Source organism: Kogia breviceps, chromosome 17 (assembly GCF_026419965.1).
Source record: "Kogia breviceps isolate mKogBre1 chromosome 17, mKogBre1 haplotype 1, whole genome shotgun sequence".
Lineage (NCBI taxonomy): Eukaryota > Metazoa > Chordata > Mammalia > Artiodactyla > Physeteridae > Kogia > Kogia breviceps.
The window spans coordinates 12,728,404-12,755,441 of record NC_081326.1 but is presented as its reverse complement, the minus strand read 5'-3'; the positions used below and the strand labels follow the sequence as shown (position 1 = coordinate 12,755,441).

General features: G+C 38.7%; 1 protein-coding gene across 3 annotated transcripts in view; it reads right to left on the bottom strand.

Moving 5' to 3' along the window:
- Positions 1 to 920: 920 nt before the first annotated feature.
- The window catches only part of PREX2 (phosphatidylinositol-3,4,5-trisphosphate dependent Rac exchange factor 2), a 286,917-nt gene continuing 260,799 nt past the window's right edge, over positions 921 to 27,038 (bottom strand). For 2 of the 3 annotated variants that reach the window (XM_059042584.2, XM_067017095.1), the window contains exons 38-40: positions 23,166 to 23,268; positions 13,062 to 13,129; positions 3,494 to 6,665 (exon numbers count right to left, since the gene is read on the bottom strand). In XM_059042584.2, the coding sequence (XP_058898567.1) occupies positions 6,620 to 6,665; positions 13,062 to 13,129; positions 23,166 to 23,268 (217 nt within the window). In that variant the 3' untranslated portion in view covers positions 3,494 to 6,619. Of the gene's footprint in view, positions 1,028 to 3,493; positions 6,666 to 13,061; positions 13,130 to 23,165; positions 23,269 to 27,038 lie in introns of those variants that run through there. The other variant, XM_067017094.1, reaches the window with a different exon arrangement.

Sequence of the window (27,038 nt, the reverse complement as noted above, 5' to 3'; positions counted from 1 at the left end):
ACATTCGCAAATCTTAATCCTCTATCCAAACTGATCTACTCACCAACTCACCAAAATATCTGGCACATTTGCATCTCGCCTGTATGCACGGTGTTTTTATTAAAAAGGTTGCATTCCCTTCTTCCATTGCTTAATCTTACACATGCTGAAAGCTGACCTAGCCATCTCATTATTTCTGTATTTTTTTGTCAGTCTTCCCCTTCTAGATGGTAAACTCCACATGTGCAATAGCCATATATGTTTCTAAGGATTAAATAGGCAGCTTAGCTCAGTACCTGAAAAGTAATTCCTAGGTGTACCATAAAGAGATATTGGATTCAATCTATTGATAAATTCCTCGAATTTCTATAGTACCCATTTTTCATTGTCTTACCTCTCATTTTATTTTTTTTTAATTTATTTATTTTTATTTTATTTTATTTTTTTTTTTGTGGTATGTGGGCCTCTCACTGCTGTGGCCTCTCCCGTTGCGGGGCACAGGCTCCGGATGCGCAGGCCCAGCGGCCATGGCTCACGGGCCCAGCCGCTCCGCGGCATGTGGGATCTTCCCAGACCGGGGCACGAACCCGTATCCCCTGCATCGGCAGGCGGATTCTCAACCACTGCGCCACCAGGGAAGCCCTTACCTCTCATTTTATATTAGTGTGTATTGCCTTATATTGGTAGTTACTATTTTGGTTTGTGCACTGCATTAATCATCGATATATACCAAGTTCTTTAACTGCAGAGTGTGGGAATTATATGCATTTATAATTGCATATATTATGCAACTAGGCTAGAGGCTTATCCATAACAGGTACTGAATAAACCCTGGTAGATTGGCTAGTTAATTCAGGGAACACACTGTCTCTTATCTTCCATGAAGCTTTCCTGCTCATATTTAGCTTCTTTTTCTAACAGTCACTGTCTCTACAACTCACCTTGGTTCATATTTGTAGACTTGTTTCACATGTTTATCAAATTTCTTCTACTGAGCTTGTGAATTCTTAAAGGGTGAAAAGCTCTGTTTCATGGATATTTGTGTCTCCTAAACAGGTGAGAACATAATAGAAATTAGTTAAATTTAAATGGATAGAAACTGAGATGGTCGTACTACATTTCTCTTTATTATTTTTGACATGTATAATACAATGTTACTATTCTAGTCTTTTATGCCGACAAAAATAAATGATATAAAATACATAATACACTTGATCATTTTAACCACACACAAAATACTGAGTGATTGAAACTATGTTACACATATATTTTACAAAGGAAAAACAGACTACTATAATAATATATCTGGATGAAACTGTCATTACAGTTTGGGTGTTATACAATATTAAATATGAATATATTCAAAAGAATCACTATTTATACAACCAGTTTGATATTTTAATGTTGAAAATAATGAATACTGTGTAAATGAATACTTATAAAAATATTTTTTAAACAAAAAGCTATGTTCTACTCATTTACTTGGCAGTTACAAAAATATATATTTATCTGAAACTCTAGTAAATTTGCTTGAGGCATTAGATGCTCAAATTTAAATGTACTTTTTCTAGGGCATTTTACTTACTTACTTGACTTCACACAGTATATATACCTACATGGTATTAGAATAGGTTTGTGTTACAAATAATATCATTCCAAGTAAAAGACACAGAGGAGATTAACACAGAGGAGATACTGTGAATATTTTTGAACCAAATACACGCAACACATAAATGAGGCCAACTGGCTGTGCCTTTTACAAAGTGAATTCTCAAACACGTTTGTTGAATGAACATGAGTGGATAACATTTATTCTGTTGTTTGCACCCCAAATTAGCTAGTCAAACTAGAACTATCAAAATTCAACAATTTTGTTCTTAATTGGCTACTTCTTCTGACGGCAAAGCCAGGTCAATAGACTCCAGATGGAGCAGCAAACTAGTGCCAGTGATCAAAAGATGGCCTACCAGGTATGCTTACGGCATATTTAGACAGACATTCAATATATTGAACAAGTACATGGTTCATACCTTCATACAAAATAAGACAGAAGAATCTAAGTAAGTTTTATAATGTATTACTGTAAAAACAAAACATTATAAATATATATATATATATATATCTATCTTAGTACACCTAGTAGACTTCAGACATCTCTTCTCGGTGAGAGAAGCACGCTATCCTGAGTGAAGTAGGCCATGTGTCTGCACAGCACAGCTTGGCAATATGAATGCTGAGATCACTGTTAAAAGCAAAGCTTTTAAGTAGTAAAAGTTTTGAAAACAAAAGACTAACCATGATAACTATTATGGAATTGCAGCACCTACAAAGGTTATGGCCACTGTATGTAAAAGGAACCAGCCTAAGCCCACTCTTGGCCCAGATGCCTGCTGGAACTTTACCCCATCTGCTTCATCAAGGGTGAAACTTTTCTGAGGCTCATCCCTAACCCTTCAAAAAAGTTGATAAAGTTCAGAATATTTTTCTTAATCGAGGTTCAGATCATCCTAAATCATTTCCAAAGCTTTTGCTTTCATGTTTATGCAGGGCAACTGACAATTCTTTTGGCAAACTGGTTAATATTAATATATATACATGTTAATGAAATTACTACTCACTTTGGGAAAGTAACTGAGGTATAATTTTGTATGACAATTCACTTAAAAATAAGCCTTTAAAAATGAAACATAGTTTCTGAAAATTCAGAAGCAGTTTAGTCACATGATAAAGGCTAGTTTCATTATTACTAAATATAACTGGTGAAGAAAATCTAAAAATGACCTTTAAAGTAAAATGTAAATGAAGATAACTTAAATTAAGGTTACTCATTTTAAATTTCAATCTTATGTTTTACTGAAAATATAGATGAATAAAAATCTGCCCTCTATTCTGCACTAAATCATGCTACACAGGAAAAGATCTACGTGAACTAATGAAAGAATACTTTGGTGTTCTAATTGCAAATTTATTATTTTCAAATACATAAAGTAACTAACTCAACTCAATGCTTCCAAGTCAATAAACATTAGTTTTTGCTGTTAAAATGCATCCAAAGGGTTGAAAATAGTTTGGTTTTTTAAATGAGTTAATATCCCCTAGGGATTTTTTTACCCATTCATTTTCTTGGCTTTTACAGTTAGTGCCAAGGTCAGTATCATTTCATTCTGAATTTAACTATCACAAAATTTAAATGAATAGAGTCAGAACCAATACCAATATAACATCATATGTATTATAGTATCATGAGAAATTAACCTACTTTTAAATTGAACATTGTTGCTGCAATAACAGTGGCCACCGAACACACAGTGAATCTAAGCCACTGGCAGAATGTGATTTGAAAAGACAGAAAATAGTGTGAGACTTCTAAAATGGGGATATTGGTTCATAAAATAAAGCTTATACTCTAAATTCAAAATTACATACCCAATATAAGTAAAACTAGTACAAAAGTTCCTCCCTTCCTTCCTTCCTCCATCTTTCTTTCTCTTCTTTCCTTTCTTTCTTTTTCTTTCTCTCTCTCTTTCCCTCCTTCCTTCCTTCCCTCTTTTTCTTTCTTTCTTGTTAAATGTAATGGAAGTAGATGCAAAATTCTAGTCTCTTCAAATTACTCACACTTTCAATAACATATTAAATTTCATAATACTTAATGAGAAAACTTTATAAGATATGATGGAATGTTTAAGATTTATTGACCATGGATGACTAGTTAACAAGTATTTATGAATCAGTCCCATATTAAGAACCAAAATTTCCAGGTGTGACCTTCCCTTTTAGGTGGAGAGAGGCAGATGTCCAAACTCAGAACTTCAAAGTCAGCAGAATTTGCAAGAACTGTTAGCAGGCTTTTGTAACGTTTAAAGGTACACTGCTTGCAGAGGAGTATGTGAGCGCTGAGGTAAACCCATTCTAAAAACTCAAGGCCAGTCTATGGTCATACCACCCTGAACATACCTGATCTCATCTAAAAACTCAAGGTCAGTTCAATGTCCGACGTCACACAGAGGTACATCATGGTGTTGAAGAGTTGTCTTTATTAATTCACTCATTTGACATTTTTTACTGTTATCACTGTTTTGGAATCATAGTCAAATTTTATATAATGTACTATTCCAGACTTTCAAAACATAACTAAAATTGTTATCTTCAATTATGAGGGATATATCATGTTTTTTCAGATTGCAATAGCATTGGGTTACCTCATAATGTGTATCCAGAATGGTAAAATGTCCAGGAAATCCTATGGTTTTCATATATTAAAGGCATTTTACACATTTCCATTCATTTATTCCTCAATATAAGATGTATAATTTAATGGCCCACACCACACATAACTCCAACTTTACTAACAAATAATTGGTTATATTACATTTCCTATATTAATAAGGAAAAGCAGCACAATGTATTAAGAAGGCAGACTTCCTGGGTTCAAATCCTGGTTCTACCACTTGTCAGCCATATGATCTTGGGCAAGTCACTGGACTATTCTTTACTTTACTTCCTCAATGGTTAAATGGGGGTGATGCAAAGAATATCACCTCAAATCACCATTAGGATTAATGAAGTAATAACAACAAAGTTATGGGTGAAGCACCTGGACCTATTGCTTGGCAGGTAGAAATTACTTAGGTTTTAGCTACAGTTTTTATTACAATAAAAAATCACAGTGACTGATGGTAATATAAGTCATCACTAACTTTTGAGATTGTAATAAGTGCCAAGCACTCTGATAGATGGTACACTTACACCATGTTTAACCCTTAAAACAATATTAAGTAACCCTATTATATAGAGATTAGATGTTAAAATATGCTAATTTGTAAATACTACAATAGCAGATGGTTTTCCCCTACGAAACAGCAAAGTACAACTGAAATGTTTAAGTGATCCCTTCATGCTTCTAATAAGGAACACTACTTCTAGGGTAGTGATTAGAAAACAATAATGACAACATGAAAAGTACTTGCTAGTTAATCAGTTTTACTCACTCATTAGCCCTGTGTTAAATGTAATCAAAATTTCAGTACAGGAAAATCACAATTTACTAATTTCATGGACCTTCAGGATCACTTGCAATTGTATCAAAAATGTTAAACCCCTGAAAGTGAAGAATATGTTTCATGTAGATATCTAAATTAAGGTCATATCTTCATTAGATTCAAAGTGTTCAACTTTTTCTCTGAAATCTCTGATGTTGGTTTCTTTATTTTTCATTATAGATGTGTACTTATCATAAAAGTCTTAAGTGCTTCTGTGCTGAATAACATTTATTATTAATTTGACCAGTATATAAAGGCCTCATGTATACGCAACGCAGTACTTCTGTTATTCGATACACAACTGCTAGTGATGAAAGTTTTTTTAATAAGTGTTTGAAAACTATTATCAAATTTCATAAATTAAAATTTCATAATGGTTTTTATATACTTTAGTTATGAAAAGCATTTCGCATAAGCAATTAGTCTAAATCCACTTAAGTATCACAATCACAGTAAGGGCATTTTAATTGTTTTGAAAATTACAGATTTAAAAATCAATATTACTATATTCATTATGCTAAAAAACAATGTTATTTTATCAATGTAGAAAGGATAAACATTATGTAAACTTTAGAATGAAAATAGAATACACCTTGTACTTTCATAAATTATCAAGGTCTCTAATAGTCCCTTTAAAGTTCAACAAATAAAGCTTTATTTTCTCATCTCATATATATATTACCTTGATAGAAAAACACTCAGCATGGTGTATTCTTTTAGGAGTCTGACATCTCATATGAAAGCCTTTAATAAAATAAGAGCTTTAGGTATCGTTCAAATTTAAAGGTTGACTTTTAAATAGGCTTATTTTTCCCTCCTTCACCCTAGTCTTCCTTCCAACCCTCCCCAATCCCTGCCTCTCCCCATCTCCTGGACACCTACAGCGCAGCATCAGGACTCATCGCCCAAGGAAGCCACGCCCACTTCAGAGGTCAAGGACAGCATGGTTCCCTGGAACTGTCCACGAGCATAAAGGGTCCCTGAAAGCAGCTGGAAGAAGGTCTTGCTGGAGACCTCAATCAGCTCTCTTCTCCTCTACTGAGAAACACTCCCTTGGAAAGAGTAAAGGATGCTCGTCACCTTTCACCCGCAAGCTACTTTCTCAGATGCAAGTGGGAGACAGAAAACCTAAGGCACCCAGTCTCTACTGTCTGTCACATTTCTGTGTGGTGACCCGGAAAGTGTGACCACATTTCTTCAATGACAGACTTCTTCAAACGGAAATATCCAACATAACATGCTCCATTTGGAGAAAACGAAAGCAAACACAATACAATAATTTTAATAAATGGGAAAGGAGGTACAATGGTTAATGTTTTTATCTCTGGCATTTTTTAATGTAATCTCCAGGGATGAATAATTCACGTTGACACACATGAAAGACTGGTTTGTGAAGCTGAGTTGTCTGAATGGACTTCCATCCATTTCCAGCACAGATATCTAAGTACAAGCTGAACATTAATTATTTACACCATGATGAAAGACCAAGAGAAAAAAAAAATCCATTTTTTTATGTTGAGTGGAGAAAGTTTAGCCAGCACATCCTTTGTCTAGTCCAGTGTTCAGAAGCTTCTGCTTGCCTGGTTCCGTGGAGATTCTCCTCATTCTTCTCCAACTGGGGGAGGAGGCTCACACAGCTTGTACAGCCTACAAAAGGCATGGGAAGGTGTGACAACAGCCCGGCATATTGACATTGCTTGACATGTTTTTATTTGTATAATAAATACACTGACAATAATTTCTTGGTTTGGGAGTCAGTCATGATCCTATCACCAATTTCACTAAAAATTGCCTGCGCCTTAGCAAACTCCAAAACTCCGGTTCTGTTATTACACAACACCAATGTCTCTTTGCACATCTAGATGCCTATCGATTAGGCAGCGCTGCCGTTTTTACACCAGCTGCTTCTGTTCCAGTGCTGCCAACACAGGCTGCTCAACCTTGCTGGTAGCAAAAGCGACTCTCCGAATTCTAGGAGATGATAATTACCATCATGTCTATCATGATGATCTCGTAGCGAGAGAGCATCTACCTCTTAAGGGTTACTGATTTTCTGACTTGTCTTAGAAATTTGCTTCATTTTGTACTATCCTGGCGGTGCTGGCAGTTGGTCATGGCTAGGCTGACGTGGTACCGTCCTGAGGCCTGAATACCAAGGCACAATTAGCTGGTGTTTCCTAAGCAATACCTGTCCAGCTCTGCCCACACTGTCACTCATCTGTCAGCAGAATCAGGTGGAGATTCAAGTGGACTAAGGAATCCATTTGAACTGGCAGAGATGCTCCAAGATGCTCTCCCTTTGCATCGCAGGTCTCGTATTTTGAAACCACACAGCATGAAGGCAAAGCTCAGGGGACTGAACTAGTAGGTTTATACAAGTTCTAGCGCTCCACGTTTTTCTGAATGGTTGAATCCTAAGTCCAGAACTCAAAGAAAGGGGGATATAACCACTGCAACAGTAATACCCAGGGCACACCCACTATTCAGGCCGAACCTCAGAGAATGCAAGCTGATCTAAGGTGGCTGGTTGTGAGCCTGTAGGTCCTCAGCAATGTCCATGGCCACGCTGGTCCTACTTCAGAGCTTTGTCTGATGATCTAAAAATTTAAGGTGCAGATTTCAACTTTGCTCCAGTTTAAAAGCACTCCAAACCCAGGATTTGCTGCGGCGACTCACTCTCTTTTGCGGATGAAATTGAACACACTTTAAATGAGTTGTTGACAAATTTATCCAATTATACATTTCCTTTCCCTTCAACATTTAATGCCATGGTCATTCGAAATCAAAGGGGAGAGAATGAAAAGGACTTACTATTGAGTTAGAAACCTTGTCAACAAAATGAACTTTCCTACTCTGGAAACACAGAGAAGAAGTTACTGCCTTTGGAGTCTGGAAGGTGGTTAATACTGTACATGTCAGCTCCATGGAAGAAAATGAACGCTGAAATAAGGACATCTCACATCAGAAAACTTATTTCATCCTTCCCGGAGAAAAGAATACATTCAACTGAGCTGATATTCCTCAAAGCTGCCTTTGCAGCTGAAGGATATGGTGCTGCTTCAAACTGCGTTCCCAGGGCTGGAATAAAAGAATGGTGGGAAAGTTCTTCTCCTCTTTAATTTCTATCATTTTATTTCCCCGAAAGTGCTGCTTAATGAGTGAAAAGTCACAGTGGACTTACGTAGAACAGGAACAGTCAGCTGGGTGGCATGACCTATGCCTTGAGATCTGGGCTAAGACGTCACTTTCCATTACCTTGCACTGCACGTTTCCACATAATGTAACTAATGCCACTGCGTAGAGCAGTCTTTGCAATGTCTGTCTCGCAAATTGGAGAAGAGGCTACTGCCTGTGATCACCTAATAAAATAACAGCTCTGGGTACTGCAGAGCTGGGCAGATGCAGCTTTGGGGGAGGCTTCTTGGAAGTAACACAGGGTTATCCGAGCTCAGACACGTCTGTAATGGAAACTGGGGGGCTTTGGGAACTGAGCACAGGAAGACGAAGTTTGTGAGTAAAATGTAACAGGTAAGAGTTGGACTTTTGCTCTCTGCTGAGGCATTTGCTTTTTTTTTTTTTTTTTTTTTTTTTGTGGTACACGGGCCTCTCACTGCTGTGGCCTCTCCCGCCACAGAGCACAGGCTCCAGAAGCACAGGCTCAGCGGCCATGGCTCACGGGCCCAGCCGCTCCGCGGCACGTGGGATCCTCCTGGACCCGGGCACGAACCCGCGTCCCCTGCATCGGCAGGCGGACGCTCAACCACTGCGCCACCAGGGAAGCCCGAGGCATATGCTTTTTGTCAGCTAAATAGTTAGGTCATGGGAGGACTTTGCCCAACATTTGGGAGCCCCTGCCGTATTCACATCCCACTCGTGCACATCAGGGCCCTGCACGAAAAGCGTTTCTTTCTGGCTCCACTTTCTCCTTTTCCTGTTGGGCTCAGGCAGCCATCCTGGAGCTGGTATTTCCAGCCCACATTCAAGTCTGCAGAGAATAGAACTTTCAAACTTCAGTCTATAGATCGTGCCCTTCATCTTTCTACATGGCACAGATAAAACCTGCGTTTATAAAGGAGACCACAAAGTGAATGCCTCTATTCAAGGCTAAATTATCAATAATACTCTGACCCAAGGCAATTCTCCCAATTTAACAGAGGGCAAAAACTGTCTCAGAGAAGATAAATAACCTGACTAAATAAGGTCACCTGGCAGGAACGGGACCCAAAATCATTTTTTTCCCTTTTAACCACTACAATATGCTGTCTCCCAAGTATGTAAATAAAGAAAATCAAATTTTCATTACACAATAGTTTCCAAAGTGTGTAATGCAATAGAAAATAAGGTCAGTGCACCATTACATCTGGTTCTTGGTGAAGATATGCTTATTGTTCTGGCCAGCCAATATATGCTAGTTACAAGGAAGAGGAACCTCATTTGTATCGATCGCCCACAAAAACATCTCCACGTGGATGCCCAGCTGCACTTTACTGCAATACCACCAAGTCAAGCTCATCATCTTTCCCACGCATGCTCTTTTTCCTCCATCTACTATCTCAGTGACTAGAACCTTTCACCATGGTCATCCAAGCCAAAGATTTGGTGGTCATCCTACAGTCTTCCTTTTCACTAACTTCCTACATCCAATTAGTGTCCAAAGCATCTGCTACCTTCAGTCTTAGTTGTCCCCAAATGGCTCCTCCTAATGTTGCCAGACATAAATTCTAAAATCCAAATCTTCCAGCAAGATTGTTTATTAATGGCTCCTTATTGTCTTCAAGTTAAAATCAAGACTCTTCAATATCTTGCACAAGTCTCTTCCTGATCCAGCCCCTGCCTATGTCTCCAGCCTCACCCTGCATCACGCTTAAACCACATTCAACCATCAGTCATAGAGATCTAGGTGGAGTTCTCAGAATGTGATGTGTTCTCTAGGCATTGGTGTCACTGCATCAGCTGAGGAAGACATTGATTACCACGCTGCCTGGGGAATGAATGCTCTGCAGCTTCTCCCCTCCATCCTTGGGCTGAGTTATGTGCCCCTTCTCTGTGTTCCCATGGCAATCTGTGCCATTCCTGTGATGGTTCTTTTTTTTTAAATTGAAGTATAGTTGCTTTACACTATTGTGTTAGTTTAAGGTGTAGAGCATAGTGATTCAGTATTTTTGTGGCTTTATTCCATTATAGGTTATTACAAGATAATGGGTGTAGTTCCCTGTGCTATACAAGAGATCCTTGTTGTTTATCTATTTTATATATAGTATTTGTATATATTATCCTGTGTGTCTAATTTGTCCCTCCCTGTTCCCTCTCCTCTTTGGTAGCCACAAGTTTGTTTTCTATGTCTGTGAGTCTGGTTCTATTTTATATACACATTCATTTGTATTATTTTTTAGATTCCACATATAAGTGATATCACATAGTATTTGTCTTTCTCTGTATGACTAATTTCACTCAGCATAATATTCTCTAGGTCCACCCACATGGTTGCAAATGGCAGAATTTCATTCTTTTTTATGGCTGAGTAATATTCCAGTGTGTGTGTGTGTGTGTGTGTGTGTGTGTGTGTGTGTGTGTGTGTGTGTGTATGTGTATACACAAACACACATATACCACATCTTTTTAAGTCAGTTTGTCTGTTGATGGGCATGGGTTGATGCCATGTCTTGCTATTGTAAATAGTGCTGCTATGAACATTGGGGTGCATGTATCTTTTCAAATTAGTGTTTTTGTTTTTTCCAGATACATGCCCAGGAGTGAAATTGCTGGATCGTATGGTAGTTCAACTTTAGTTTTTTAAGGAAGCTCCATACTGTTTTTCATAGCGGCTGCACTGTCATGGTTCTTATCACATACACACACACACACACACACACACACACTGTACACTAGTTTCATTTTATTCAGTGTTGCTCTATGACACCTCACTGATTGGTAGAGGGGATTATGTCTTTATCCCTAGCTTTTATCAAAGTGCCTGACATCTACAAACACACAGCAGAAATTCAATATATGTTTGCTGAGTGAATTTTTTAAAAATGAAAGGCAGTGAATGGAGAAAGGAAAACTATAATAGAGATTCGTTGGGGATATGACTCAAATATTTATGTCAGTCAGAGACAGCAAACTATCTCCGTGAAGATGTTTCCAGAAACATTACCCGAGTCTTGCCTTGGAGAGCCTGGCCTTGAGAGACATATGTGTTCTTCACTTTGCTCTCTTTGGGATATGAATCCTGGTTCCCAGATGCTCTGTGGTACTTAGCATCCTCTCTGCACCCTCACAGAGTGCTTCTCACTTTCTCCCTTTTCTTGTGGTTGTGTTTCACTCATCCCTCTTTAACTAAAAGTTCCCTGAGGGCCGGAACTATCTCTGTCTCATGCTTACATTCTCCATGGGGCACAGCAGAATGCTTTTCATTTCTTAGGTCCTCTAAAAATATTTGTAGAATGAATGAAAGCAAAACTAAAACTGAAAAATTACTCTAGATTTCTCTCTCAGGGCTGTTACCCCCTTGTAAAATATGTCAACTTCAGAACTGGCGGGTTTTATTGTGTTTCAAGTGTTTTAAACGTAACGCAATAAAAAACAAAGTGAGCTCATCAGTTTCTTTTCTCATATTGAGCTTGCACATTGGTTTATTGATCAGGATGCTTAAGTCTTATCCCCACTGTTTATAAGCCCCAGCTAAGAAGACCTCGCTGAGCCATTATATTGCTTTCTTATTGGAATTTTAAAGCTTCACTGGGTTTATTATCCAAATATACCATGACTGCTAAGGTGCTGGAGAGATAATGCCTATGTGAAATGATTCTTTAGCAACAGAAAGTCTTAGATTCTAATCTAATCAACTATGAAAGATAACATTAACAAGACTTGAGGATTAAAGACAGTGAGGAGCCAGCACTGAAAATAAATGCGATTAGAATACGAGCATGCCATCTACTTTCAGGGGGAAAATGTTTTCCCTTTTGCAAGTACTTTCACTGCCCACATAGTTTTTCAGAATGAAACAGAACTTCATAAATGCTGCAGTCATCTTTCTCCCTCTGGTAGTTGCTTTGTAAATAGAAACAAAGAGTGTCTCATCTGTGACAGTGCTTGGAGGGGGCTACTTTTTGTTAAAATGCAAATGTATAAAAACAACCAAATGTAAAAGAAATTATTTACCTTTGCCCTACTTCAAGATAGATGGCTGCCTACCCTAATGTCACCAGGGAAATCAAATTTTTGATGGCTGTTCCCATGTTTATTTATTTTAAAGGTGGATTACAGTCCTTTCTTATGATGATACGTGCACTGTGAACGTTTGGTAGAATAACGAACAAAAAGCTCACGCATTCATTCATTCATGCATTCATTCATTCATGCATTCTTGAAATCAGTTCAAATATTCTATGTAGGCACTATATAGGCACTATGATGAGAGATAAATAAAATCTGAAAAGAATATTCCCTGCCTCTAAAGAATTCTTATTCAGGTTAGGCAGAGAGACATGGAACAATGCACTGCAACACATCAGGGCTATAATGGATCAATATACAAGATGCTAAGGGAACACAGAGAGGAAGAAAACTCAACCAAAGCTTCAAGGAGAAAATGGTACTTAAGTTGGGTTTTGTGCTTATGTAGCAGTTTTTCATACAGACACAGATGGGACAGGTGATCACGCCAGAGGAAACAGCACATGTGATCATAGAAGTATAAATGGAAATGGCACCTTGGTGGTTTGGCACAGTCGGAATACAAATTTCAGTAGTACTTGTGTGGATTTTTGTTTTTGAATTCATGAAGGAACTTGAAAAATAGAATAATGTTGATAATGTTACCTCTAAGTTTGCTTCACCTAAAATTTCATTTAATCTGAGGGCATTTAAGCCTAATCACATTTTGCCACCAAATGCTTACAAGGCTGATTTCCGTGAGTAAGTATATTCAGTACTACACTGGGTGTATCCTGGGGTCATTGCATTAGCTGTAAGTGACACTGTCTGGGAAATGGTGGCAAGTCCCCTGGGAAAGAGCAGACACGGGGAGTCACTCACCTCGGAGCAGACTGTGGGGTCCGGTCCCTGACTCCCAAATTCTTTGCTGTGTTCTGAACTCTTGCTCCCTGAAAGAAGTAAGGACAATCACTTTTAGCCATTGTATTAGAAACCATTTTATTATTAGGAAACCACATTTATTAGAAACCACATTGTATTAGAAACCATCTAACATACCATTAACATTTGAGTGTAGAGTATTGACTGCAACAATATATTTATATTTAACATCAAGAGAGACTCGATGAGAAGAAAGAAATCATCTGAGCATTTTCAGAATTAATGCTTTTAAGAATCAAAATACACTGATGTATTGTTTCAAAGGATTGACACTTATTTCAAAAGCCATCTAAATCATTTCAAAGTAAGGTAAAATGACAGCTTCCTGTCCACTATCTCATCTATGTCTTTATTCAATATTTAAGCAATTAACTTTTAAGACACTGAAAACAGGAAAGGAGCAGACTAGAAATACCTGCTCTGTGTCCCCACTTTCCTGGAACAGAAATCACAGTTCTATCATATGCATACAGCCTGTTTTGTCCTTAGCTGAATATTTCGCTATTTTAAACTTCATAGTATTTATCAAGAAAATCCTTCCTTAAACACTTTAAAGCAATTTCTGGACAAGGCATATGCATGTGGATCTCTGAAATATAAGAATTCTGCCTCAAAGTTTATAGTACAAAGATAACGTATTTTAGCAATGATTTAGCAATGAAAAAGTCTTTGCAAATCTGTCAAGTTCATAAATATTCATTGTTCAGTTCCTAAGGGGAATGAGGTACTACATAGAAACAAACACCAGGGTTTGGGGCTGAGTATAAATGGAGGAGAGTGGTTTAAAAAACCCAAAACTCTCTCCCTGCTACTAAATTCTGATGGATGGGAAGGGAAGAAAGACAAGGAGAAAAGAAAGAAAGAAAAAGAAAAGAGTATATTCTCTCAAGATGGACCAAATAAAGGAAAGCAAATAGGGAAAAGGGGATGTGTATGGCAAAAAAACAGATGGGAAGAAATTTAGGAATTGCAATTATGAAGTTAAAAAAATCTCTCTATTTTGAAGTAATTTTAGACTTAGAGAAAAGCTTACAAGCAGAACAGAGAGGTCACATACTTTACCCCCCAGGTAAACTCCCTCTAATTTTAACCCTTCACTTAATCACAGTATGATGATCAAAACCAGGAAATGCTATTAGCTAAGCTGCATGTCTTATTCACATTTCCCCATTTCCCTCCACTAATGTCCTCCTTTTCTACCCCAGAATCCAATCCAGGATCCCACACTGCATTTTGTCTTTGTATCTTCATGGTCTCCTCCAATCTGCGACAATTCCTCAGGCTTCCTTGGTCTTTCATGATCAAGTGGTCTTTCACTTGATCATGGTATATGATCCTTTTAATGTGCTATTGGATTCTGTTTGCTAGTATTTTGTTCAGGATTTTTGCAAGTATGTTCATCAGTGATATTGGTCTATACTTTTCTCTTTTTTGTGATATCTTTTTCTGGTTTGGATGTCAAGGTGATGTCGGCTTCGTAGAATGAACTTGGAAGTGTTTCTCCCTCTGCAATTTTTTGGAAGAGTTTGAGAAGGATCAGTGTTAGCTCTTCTCTAAATGTGTGACAGAATTCACCTGTGAAGCCATCTGGTCCTGGACTTTTGTTTGTTGGAAGATTTTAAATTACAGTTTCAATTTCAGTGCTTGTGATAGGTCTGTTTATATTTTCCAATTCTTCCTGGTTCAGTCTTGGGAAATTGTACCTTTCCAAGAATTTGTCCATTTCTTCGTGCTTGTCCATTTTACTGACATAGAGTTGTTTGTAGTAGTCTCTTATAATCTTTTGTATTTCTGAGGTGTCAGTTGTGATTTCTCCTTTCTCATTTCTAATTTTATAGATTTGTGTCCTCTCCCTTTTTTTCTTGATGAGTCTGGTTAAGGGTTTATCAATTTTGTTTATGTTCTCAGAGAAACTGCTTTTAGTTTTATTTATCTTTGCTATTGTTTTGTTTCTATTTCATTTACTTCTGCTCTGATCTTTATGATTTCTTTCCTTCTACAGACTTTGGGTTTTCTTTGTTCTTCTTTCTCTAGTTGTTTGAAGTGTAGGGTTAGATTGTTTATTTGAGATTTTTCTTGTTTCTTGAGGTGGGATTGAATTGCTATAAACTTCCCTCTTAGAACTGCCTTTGCTGCATCCCATAGGTTTTGGGTCATCGTGTTTTCGTTGTCATTAGTTTCTATGTATTTTTCAATTTCTTCTTTGATTTCTTCAGTGATCTCTTGATTATTTAGTAGCACACTGTTTAGCCTTCATGTATTTGTGTTTTTTACAGTTTTTTCCTGTAACTGATTTCTAATCTCATAGTGTTGTGGTCAGAAAAGATGCTTGATACGATTTCAATTTTCTTAAATTTTCTGAGGCTTGACTCGTGACCCAAGATGTGATCTACCCTGGGGAATGTTCCATATGCAGTTGAAAAGAAAATGTATTCTGCCACTTTTGGGTGGAATGTTCTGTAAATATCAATTAAATCTATCTGGTCTATTGTGTCCTTTAAAGCTTGTGTTTCCGTATTTATTTTCATTTTGGATGATCTGTCCATTGGTGTAAGTGGGGTGTTAAAGTCCCCTTCTATTATTGTGTTACTGTCAATTTCCCCTTCCATGGTTGTTAGCATTTGCCTTATGTACTGAGGTGCTCCTATGTTGGGTGCGTAAACATTTATAATTGTTATATCTTCTTCTTGGATTGATCCTTCGATCATTATGTAGTGTCCCTCCTTATCTCTTGTATCAGTCTTTATTTTAAAGTCTATTTTATGTGATATTAGTATTGATACTCCAGCTTTCTTTTGATTTCCATTTGCATGGAATATCTTTTTCCATCGCTTCACTTTCAGTCTGGATGTGTCCCTAGGTCTGAAGTGGGTCTCTTGTAGACAGCATATACATGGATCTTCTTTTTGTATCCATTCAGCCAGTCTGTGTCTTTTTGTTGGGGCATTTAATCCATTTACATTCAAGGTTATTGTCAATATGCATGTTCCTATCACCATCTTCTTAACTGTTTTGGATTTGTTTATGTGGGTCTTTTTCTTCTGTTGTGTTTTCCCCCCAGAGAACTTTCTTTAGCATTTGTTGTAAAGCTGGTTTGGTGGTGCTGAATTCTCTTAGCTTTTGCCTGCCTGAAGAGCTTTTGATTTCTCTGTAAAATCTGAATGAGATCCTTGCTGGGTAGAGTAATCTTGGTTGTATGTTTTTCTCTTTCATCACTTTAAGTATATCCTGCCACTCCCTTCTGGCCTGCAGAGTTTCTGCTGAAAACTCAGCTGATAACCTTATGGGGATTCCTTTGTATGTTATTTTTTGTTTTTCCCTTGCTGCTTTTAATATTTTTTCTTTGAATTTAATTTTTGTTAGTTTGATTAATATGTATCTTGGTGTGTTTTTCCTAGGGTTTATCTTGTATGGGACTCTCTGTGCTTCCTGGACTTGGGTGACTATTTCCTTTCCCATGGTAGGGAAGTTTTTTGACTATAATCTCTTCAAATATTTTCTCAGACACTTTCTTTTTCTCTTCTTCTTCTGCAACCCCAATAATTCGAATGTTGGTGCATTTAGTGTAGTCCCAGAGGTCCCTGAGATTGTCTTCAATTCTTTTCACTTATTTTTCTTTATTCTGCTCCTTGGCAGTTATTTCCAGCATTTTGTCTTCCAGCTCACTTATTCGTTCTTCTGCCTCAGTTATTCTGTTATTGAGTCCTCCTAATTTTCATTTCAGTTATTGTGTTATCTGTTTGTTTGTCCTTTAGTTCTTCTAGATTTTTGTTAAACATTTCTTGTATTTTCTCAGTCTGTGCCTCCATTCTATTTCTATTTTTCATCTTTACTATCATTACTCTGAATTCTTTTTCAGGTAGATTGCCTATTTCCTCTTCATTTATTTGGTCTTGTAGGTTTTTACCTTGTTCCTTCATCTGTGACGTATTTTTTTGCCATCTCATTTATTTTTTTATGAGTGGAATTGTGTTCCTGTCTTATTGGTTGTTTTGCTTGAGGCTTCCAACACTGGAGCTTGTAGGCTATTGGATAGAGCTGGGTCTTGGTGATGAGATGAGGACCTCCATGAAACCTCACTCCGATGAATATTCCATGGGGTCTGAGGTTCTCCGTTAATCCAGTGGTTTGGACTCAGAGCTCCCACTGCAAAAGCTTTGGCCCAGCCCCCAGCTTATGAACCAAGATACTGCAAGCCACATGGGATGGTTAAAAAAAATAAAAATAAAAATAAAAAACAATAACAAAGTGAAAAATAAAATTAGACTAGGAAACTAACAGATATGTTAGAAAGAATCTAAAAATAAAAATATAGATGAATCAACAGCTGGAACGTACAACAGTACCACAATAATAACAAAAGAGGGGGAAGGAAAAGAAAAATAAAGGGGGGGTCAAGGCCTTGGCTGTGGAGGGCGGCACCTAAGCAAGGGTGAGGTTTGGGTGGTGGGCGGGGCATATACTTAAGACTGTCTGGGCTATAAAAGGCCCTGGGGGCTGTTGGGGTTGGAGCTTAGGCTCAAGAAACAGAAGCAGCCAGGTGTGCCCCCCACCCCTGGTCTCAGAAGGCTGGGGACCTCACCTTGGAACCTAGCAGGCTCCCTGGGCCCGAGTAGGCAGGATAAACACCCTCCGTTCTCCCACTCCTCCTGGAGGGCACCTCCTGCATGCCTCTCCTGATCTCCCCGGCCTCAGAGGCACCAATACTGTCTGGCCTCCACTTCTCCTCCCCTCTTATTCCCCCCACCCTACCAGTTCACTTGGGAGTTCCTCCTATCTCCTTGGGCCTCAGGGTCTCCCACCAAAGGCCAGCAGGCGCCCTAGTTGTGGGGAGACACTAACTCGGTGTCTTCCCACACTGCCTGAATCCCTGGCTCTTTTTAATGGAGAATGATATTTAGAACTCAATATCTGGACAGTGGGTACGCCTATTACTACTACTGGTGTGTAACTGCTTCTAGGTCTTCTCAGTGGGCTGAGCTAGTTGATTAGTGTAAACATACTCAAACATCTATATTTCTTTCTACATCTATCTATATCTGTGTGTGTGTGTATGTGTGTATGTGTCCATGCATTCAAGCTGACACTTCTGGTTCCAATCTAGCACCCCAGGGTTCATTCTAAATTCCAGGCTTCTCCCTTTCCTTGTTTGTAACTTCTTTCTCAGACAGTAAGAAACCTGACTCTCAATATTTACAATATACTTACTTATTTGTTCAGTCCTACCAAAGACATTAACTAGTTTTAGAATCTCTAAATTGTATCCCTGTGAGAAATAGATTTACTAACTGGAGTATGGTATTTTTGTATAATTATTTTTGTCTTTAGTCTCATGATATTCCATTAAATAATTTCTAGAAAGATTTTAGCTTAAAAGGTTTCAAATAAAATTGAAGCTCATCATGCTGAACACATCTGCTGGTATACTCCATTTGGAATTCAGCCATATAATTCTTCTTATACTCAATGTGCCAGAGACTTGCATTTTTACACCTTGCTCATGTTTCCCCTCTACTAAACACCCTCTCTGTCCTTTTCCCTACATGTCTGCATCACATTTATCCTCCAAGGCCCAAATCAATTATTGGTTGGTCATTCACTATATTAGGTACTGTTTTAAATGCATTCAGTATTCAAGCCTCAAAACAACAGTATGAAGTAAGCATTATACCATTATTATCTTTGTCTTAATAATGAGGAAACGAAGCAACAGAGAAGCTAAGAGTCTTTCCTCAAATCACACAGACAGTAAACACTGGAGCTGGGATTCAAGCTGAGGGTGCGTGGCCCTCGAATCTGTGCTCTTGGCTACTATCGCCTATTTACTTTCTGCATGAAGCCTTTTTCTAGTTCTCCTAGGGAGACCTAATTCATGGACTAAACATCACTTAGCATTTACTCTATACTGGGTATTAATGTACCATCATGACATACACTCGGTGTCCCAGCCATTCAGGGGCTCACAGTCCACTCGTTTACTTGTTCCCTCTTTTACGTCCTCATGCACTGAGGTTGTGCACCCCAGAGAGCACTTGCCTATGGGTGCACCGTGATGATCTGCCCACACATGTCCGCCACGAGGCTAGGCAAGAAGCGCATCGTCCTTGCTCTTTGTCCTTAGTGCTCAGTATAAAGCCCTGATACTGGAGGTCAGGAGACAGAATTCTTCAGAATCCAAATTTTTATTCAAAGGGTCAGAAAAGAATTTGGGGTAGACGTCTACCAAAAAATACTTGGAACACATAATTTAGAGGCTAGGAGACTTTAAGCTTATAATGTAAATTAGAGCTTCTACCGCAAACCATTGCTGTTTTTTTTTTTTTTTTTTTTTTTTTTTGCCACACTGCGTGGCATGCAGGATCTTAGTTCCCCAACCAGGGATCGAACCCGTGCCTCCTGCATTGGGAGCACGGAGTTTTAACCATTGGACCTCCAGGGAAGTCCTCAAACCATCCGTTAATCGTATCAGTTGGTTGTGTAAAAATGCTGCCTAGGATTATTATAATCATTACCCACAAATTGCAAGGGGCATAGTACCTTTCCCTTCTTTTATCTTTTCTTCTAACTCAACCAGATAATTAAAACAACTCTATTAAAACTACATACATGAAATCTGTTCATGAAAACTATACAGTTGGCCACCATGTTTGTGGGTTTTGCATCTGCAGATTCAATCAACTGTGTCACTGATCCACAGTGGATGTGAATCCATGGACTCAAAACCCGCGGATACGGGGGGCCAACGGTATTCACTGTGCTCCTCCACCATTTTATGTAAAGGACTCAAGCATCCCAGGACTTGTTAGCTGTAGGGGCTCCTAGAACCAAACCGTGGCAAATATGGAGGGAGGTCTACACTGCAGTTAGAAATAAGAACGGTAAATCATGCTGAAAAGCTCCTTGTTCTTCAAAAAGAAACTAAAGATCTTAGAAAATATTATTCATTAACCAGGTAAACATTCTAACCATTCGGTCTCTGGAAAGCTGAATCTAAATGATTAAAAGACAGAAGGGTCAGAAAAGTTAGATTTTTGTTTCACACTTGTGCTCGAACTACTCAGATCCCACATGGGTAAGAGATGGCTTGTAGGTTGGATCCTAGCCCTTAATCCCAGTGCCTGTAACTGCTGCATACTTGAAAGAGGGTCGGCCACACAAGGACTGGTGTTCCTCTGGGCACCAGTCCACCCCAATTTCTATGAAGAGAGGACCTGAGGTTCCATGATCTTTCACAAAGAAGGGAAAAATCAGGTCTTTGTCTGAGAACCACTTGGAGGTGTCATAACTTGGAGCAGAGAAACAAGCAACAAAGGTAGGAAGCTACCCATCCTAAGTGGATTTATTAACAAAAATGAGGAGGAGGGAGTGATAAACACTGAAAAATACTGCAGTTTAGAAATCAACTTACCAACTTCATAAGTTTTCAGTCTTTTAAAATTATACTTTATAAATATAAGATATATTAATAACTAATAATTAATAATCATTTATTATTAGTTAATTAATACACAAATAAACTTTAAAGAGGCTTGAACCAGTTAAATAAGTCATTAAGGCCTAGGTAATATTGTTTTTACCTTTCTCATCTTTATCTTCTCTATCTCAGTTTTCAGTTGTAAGAAGTTAAAGGTTTTGATTATTCAAATCCACGTAGTAAGAATGTATATGTAGCCAACTCATAATGACCTCTTTACTGGATTATTCTTAAAAAGATCACTTATCGGGGCTTCCCTGGTGGCACAGTGGTTAAGAATCCGCCTCCCAATGCAGGGGACATGGGTTTGAGTTCCCAGTCCAGGAAGATGCCACATGCTGCGGAGCAACTAAGCCCATGGGCTGCAACTACTGAGCCCGTGTCCCACAACTGCTGAAGCCCATGTGCCTAGACCCCATGCTCTGCAACAAGAGAGGCTGCCACAATGAGAAGCCCATGCACCATAATGAAAAGTAGCCCCCGCCCGCTGCAACTAAAGAAAGCCCACGCAAAGCAACGAAGACCCAACACAACCAAAAATAAATAAATAACTTTACTTAAAAAGAAAAAAAAGATCAGTTATCAGTCTCTTAGTCTTGCCGTAAAAAAGAAAAATAAAGATCAATTATCAGTCTCTTAGTCTTGCGGTAAAAAAGAAAAAAAAAAAGATCAATTATCAGTCTCTTAGTCTTCCCTTGGAGAGCGCTCCTCCAAGTCTTACTGCAAACTCACTCTAACGGCAACAGAGTGAAACAGAAAGCTTAATCTCTTGCTGTATGTTTTAGCACCCAAATCCCATCCCTGATACGGATAATCACAAGTTTACTTTGATCAACTTTTTAAAACCAAATTTGAAGATGTACCAAAAAAGTCCTTCCCAAACCTGCTGGCATTTGCATCTGTATTTGCCCTTTTCCAGCCAAACCACACTGTGTCATGTGCTTCTCAAGGATCTGACCTTTACTTAGCAAATCCCTCTTGGACCTTGTGAGATCTTGGTTTTCAATATTCACCTCTGCAGTTCTCAACCCGAAGCACCAATGTGCTTGCTCTACCTCATCTCTGCAGGCCCCAGGCTGGGCACCGGCCTCACTCAGGACTGTTTCCATGGATTTTTCTTTTGACTTGGTTGACATTCTGTAGTGTAATCTTGGGAGCAAATCCATAGGGATTTATATGTTTGCTTGAGAGTTATACATTAAGTCTTTAGTAAATAAAGCAGACATAATTACAAAAGCATGTCTTAAAAATTAAGTCACTCACTATCACTGGATAATTCAAACCCAATCAGCAAGTAGAGAGACTTGTTAAATCAATTTGCTGAGGTAGCCCTAATAAAAGGTGGAAGAATAAAATATAAAATTGATGTCTTTTAACTTCTTTTGTCTCTCTACTGACCTGTGTTTTTTCTACTAGATTAAGCACATTTTCCTAATAATCGGTACATTGGAGGTTAGTGCATTTTTTGTTAGCTTTTTAAAGCATCTTAAGGGTTCAAAACCAAACTACCACACTTAAAATACTACTGAGCTATTGTACAGAAAGTTCAGGGAATTCCCTGGTGGTCCAGCGGTCAGGACTCCAAACTTTCACTGCTGAGGGCGCGGGTTCAATCCCCAGTCAGGGAACTAAGATCCCGCAAGCCGTGGGGCACAGCCAAAAAAAAAAAAGAAAGTTCATTCACTTTGTAAGAGTATATTCTCACCTATAAGTACTTCAGTGACCTAAAGACAGTCCAAAGGCAGCTCTTCATCTTCTGCAGGAAAATTCGAGGTACGCTCGTTATCTTCAGAATAAGGCACAAACTTCTTAGCACGGTGCGGAAGTCCCGTTGAGATCTCCAGAAGCAAGCAGGGCCCTCAACTCTGTCCTCTTCCTCCTTGCCCCTCCCTCTTCCCCAGCCTTCCTAAATCACCTGCCTTTCCCAGAAAATGTCACGTCCTTCTTTTTAAAAATTTATTTATTTATTTATTTATTTATTTTTGGCTGCGTTGGGTCTTCGTTGCTGCACGCGGGCTTTCTCTAGTTGCGGCACGTGGATTTCTCATTGTGGTGGCTTCTCTTGTTGCAGAGCATGGGCTCTAGAGTGCAGGCTCAGTAGTTGTGTCTCACGGGCTCTAGAGCGCAGGCTCAGCAGTTGTGGTGTACGGGCTTAGTTGCTCTGAGGCATGTGGGAGCTTCCCGGACCAGGGCTCGAACCCGCGTCCCCTGCATTGGCAGGCGGATTCTTAACCACTGCGCCACCAGGGAAGCCCATATGTCCTTCTATCTTGTAGTTTACGCTGCCCCAAATCCAGTCCTGTCCATTTGCCTGGCCACCTCCCCTTCTTCCATCAGGTTACCTCTTAGACTTCCCTTTTCTCAGGTTGTCTAAGCTTCTTGGAGAACCCTCAGATGCCTGCATGGTCTTCTTCCCTGAGAATCAGTGTTTCTTGTTCACCACTCATTTTCTGAGCCTGGAAAAGTGCCTGCCACACCCAGGTACCTGTCAGACACCTGATAAATGAACCAAGGAACCTTCAAGTCCAGGGCATGAGAAACAGCTTCCTAAAATGTGTTGTGAGACTCACCTGCTTCCGCATCACATCTGTAGCCTGCATGATGTAGCAAGGAGGCAGTCCGTGGCTTCTGGCCAGAATGATGGCCTGCTCCAGGGTCACGCTCAGGGTGCACCTGCGGGCAAAGGCAAGGGCAAGTCAGACTCCACCGGTCCCCGTTAAGCTCTTCAAGACATCTGGGGCTGCTAATGAAGGGTGGAACAGTATGCCTCCTGGGAAAAGTACTCATTTTTCCCTGGGTATCTCCCATGTACTCATGAGGTACCCATGTTAATAAACTTCTGTCGTTTTTCTCTTAGCAATCTGTCTTTTGTTACAGGGGTCTCAACTGAGAAGTCAGAAGAGTAGAGGAAACATTATTTTTCTTCTCCCACATGAATTTCAAAATCAAATAGCACCAGCCAAGTTCAAAACAACTAGACAGGGCTTCTCTGGTGGCGCAGTGGTTGAGGGTCCGCCTGCTAATGCAGGGGACACGGGTTCGTGCCCCGGTCCAGGAAGATCCCACATGCCGCGGAGCGGCTGGGCCCGTGAGCCGTGGCCGCTGAGCCTGTGCGTCCGGGGCCTGTGCTCCACAGTGGGAGAGGCCGCAGCAGTGAGAGGCCCGCGTAACGCCAAAAAAAAACCAACTAGGCAATAGACCACTGAGTTTTCTACACAGAACACCTGTTTAAAAATAGATTACAGAGGTACACTGCTGGGGTCCTAAATTAAGTATTTAAATTGAAAACAAACCCATAAAGACCTCTGTTGGGGAGAGAGTTTATACACAGAAAATTAAGTAAGCAGAATTATAATAAATTTTATCAGATATGAATCTTTACTGGTATTTCACATAATTTAAAAGAAATGACTTACTAATCTTTCATTCATGTTTACATATTCATAGTTAATAGAATTATACTGATTTGTACCCAATATCTTAGAAAAAAGTGAAATTAATATTCACTAAGGTCAGAATTTTTTTAAAAGTCTGTTTCTTGGACCCAATGCAAAAGACTAACATTTTGAAAAGGAACTTTTAATGAGTTATTCAGCAATGTGGTGCCCAGAGCAGCCCCAAGAAAATTCCGAATTCAGCACCCAAATTCAGTGATTGGTGAGCCTTGGTCCTCTTCCTTCCCTTTGGGGCATTTCTTTTTCTTTTTTCCACATTTTTCTCTATAGCAACTCTTAGGGAGCTAAGAACCCTCTACATTTGATAATATTTTCAGGTGCTGGTCTCTGAATTGTTTTTTCAGGGGTACCTTCTGCATACATTCCATTAAAATATTCGTTATTTTTAGATGTTTTTCCTAACATCTATATTAGTGGACTTTGTTTCACTTCATTTTTCAATTTATTAGTATTTTGATTGTTTTTTCTCCATTTTTGCAATTACCTCTCTGTGGTTCGGTATTTTACAAATGTATTTTTCTAGATCTGTTTAGTTTTTTCCTACAAATGGAAGTTCTACAGTGCAATTATATATGAGGAATGTCGAACTCATTTACCCCCGGTTGTGAGGCTGTACCACAGAAGCCCAGTACACCTGGTAGATTCAGATACTGATGACTTGCGAAAAAGTGGAGAAATGGATTTAAAACATTACTGGTGTAATTTTAGAAAGAACCTGACAAAATGCAACTTTATTATTACAATAATTGCATTCTAAGGAGAAACACGATCAGTTCCATTGGCTGTGAAATGACGTGAAAAGCAGCTTCCTTGTTAACGTTAACAGAGAACTCTTTAGAAAGCATTAAGAACACATATTCACATGGGCTAAAGTTTTATAATTAACTTCTAGTAGTATACGACGTTTATAAATATTTAATGTACGAGTCTGACAATAATATAAAATTGTATATTATATGTACCTGCATGCATATGCCAATGCAAGCCAAGAGCTATAATTGACAGTTCATGTTCAAAAAAAAATCAAATTTTTACAAAGCACTTAATTGTCAGTTAACTCAACACACCATAAACTTTTTCTCCTCCTTGAGGTCTCCTCTACTCCAGTTTTAAGTCCTTACTGATCCTAACATTTTAATCAATAATGCTCATTACACCAGCTGAATGAAGCTAAGAAAAAAATCTTGATCTTTTTCTAATCATACTGAAATATGTCTCTGCTTCCTGATAAAGCCTGACTTGCCTTCATCAACTTACAACAAACACTTACTCATTGTGAAGGACCTTTAACAGGAAGCCTGTAATTTTTATCCATTTTCTTAACCTTTTAAAACTGATTTATTTCTCTCTACTTCAAGCTGTAGTAAACAGCAGTACAGCAGCAAATTACCTGCCAGGGACTTTAAAAGATCTTACTGTAATCTCCTGATCAATCAACGTGGCCCGTAACATGCTCTTGGACTGGGTACCTCAAAGTGTCACACCTTTAAAACCAATCACATGTACATCATCTAACAGAAAAATCTAGCTTAAAATGGATACATAAGTTTTATTTCACCAGCATATCAAGAGAAGATGGCTTCGTCTATACTTGCCTTTTTGTACTAACCACTGCGTATATTCCAATTAGGTCCCACCATTAATTTGAAATTTTTAAAAAGTGAAAAAATTTAAAAGAGACAGCCAGGCGAACGGGAGAAATAGTGCCTATTCGATTCACAGTTGATTTATCCAGTGGAGGCCTAGTTTTTCCATCGCAGCATCACAGAGTTCCATTCTCCTAAATTAAGCATGTGGAAGAGCTCCAGCACTAAAGCCACAACTCTGCTTCCAAAATACCATTATTCACCTCATAGCTTTTTATCTTCTCTCAACTATCTCAATCTGAATGTCAAATGGAAAAATTCAGCATTTTCAAGAAGCATTTTGATTCTGGCATTCTCTGGAAGACTCCAGATCCAGAGAGTAGCACCTGGATTTTTTGATGGTGCGTAAATATATACTCAGAGTCAGGCTTTACAAGAGATCATTTGATTTTATAGGTACTTCTCTGATTACCAGTGAGACTGTTCTGCTAATTCTGGGCAAGAGAATGAAGGAAACAGACCAAAGGCCAGGAATCCTAAGCAAATCCCATTCCATATGAGATTTCTTATCTGACCTGTGAATTTCCTTTCTAGAACTATCTCTGTTCTCACATTAGGCAGTTAAATTAAAATTTAAATTAATCTACATTTTTACTCTGTCCTGGAAAATATGGGCTCTCAATTGTTCAGCTCCTTCTAGCTGCAATATCATTTAAAAAATGTAGACAATTCTTTCTCTTGGAGTCACAAAAATAAAAAAATAAAATAAAGGTCACAGTGTAGAATTTGTCCTTCATAAAAAGGCAAATATAACACATACACTGAGGAAAGTTGCTCCATGATTTTAGTAATAAGACATCCCAAGTAACAGCTCTGCTTAGGGTATACTCCCGAGAACGTGTACTTGTCAGGGCTGCAAAATTATGCATTTCCTCATAGAAAGAAAAAAGGAAAGGGTCAATACACCGGTGCTTATAATGAATAAATCTTCTTGACATATTTCATATTAAAAACAGATCCCACATCACTCAGGGATTTAGCATAGTTTTAATATGATACATGTAACCTGTGGCCAATGGGTCCAATTTAATTTGAAAAGCACTTTGATTTAGCAATGCTATGGAAGAGTCACAAAGAGGTAACTTTCTATTCATCCACTCACTCAACAACTATTCTTGAGTGTCTACTTTGTAAGTACAAGTACCAAGCTAAAGTATCAAGTTGAAATCGTTGAGTTTCAGAGTCCCTTTCTCATAGGATCCCTAGCAACCTGTTCACATAGTCATATGCTTTTACAAATTTGCAAAAGCCAAATGTTTTGACTGCAAATGACTGCTGTCTTTTTATGCCCCAACTTTCCTCTGTCATGTTCTGCAATGTTCAAATGGCCACAGGTCTTTCT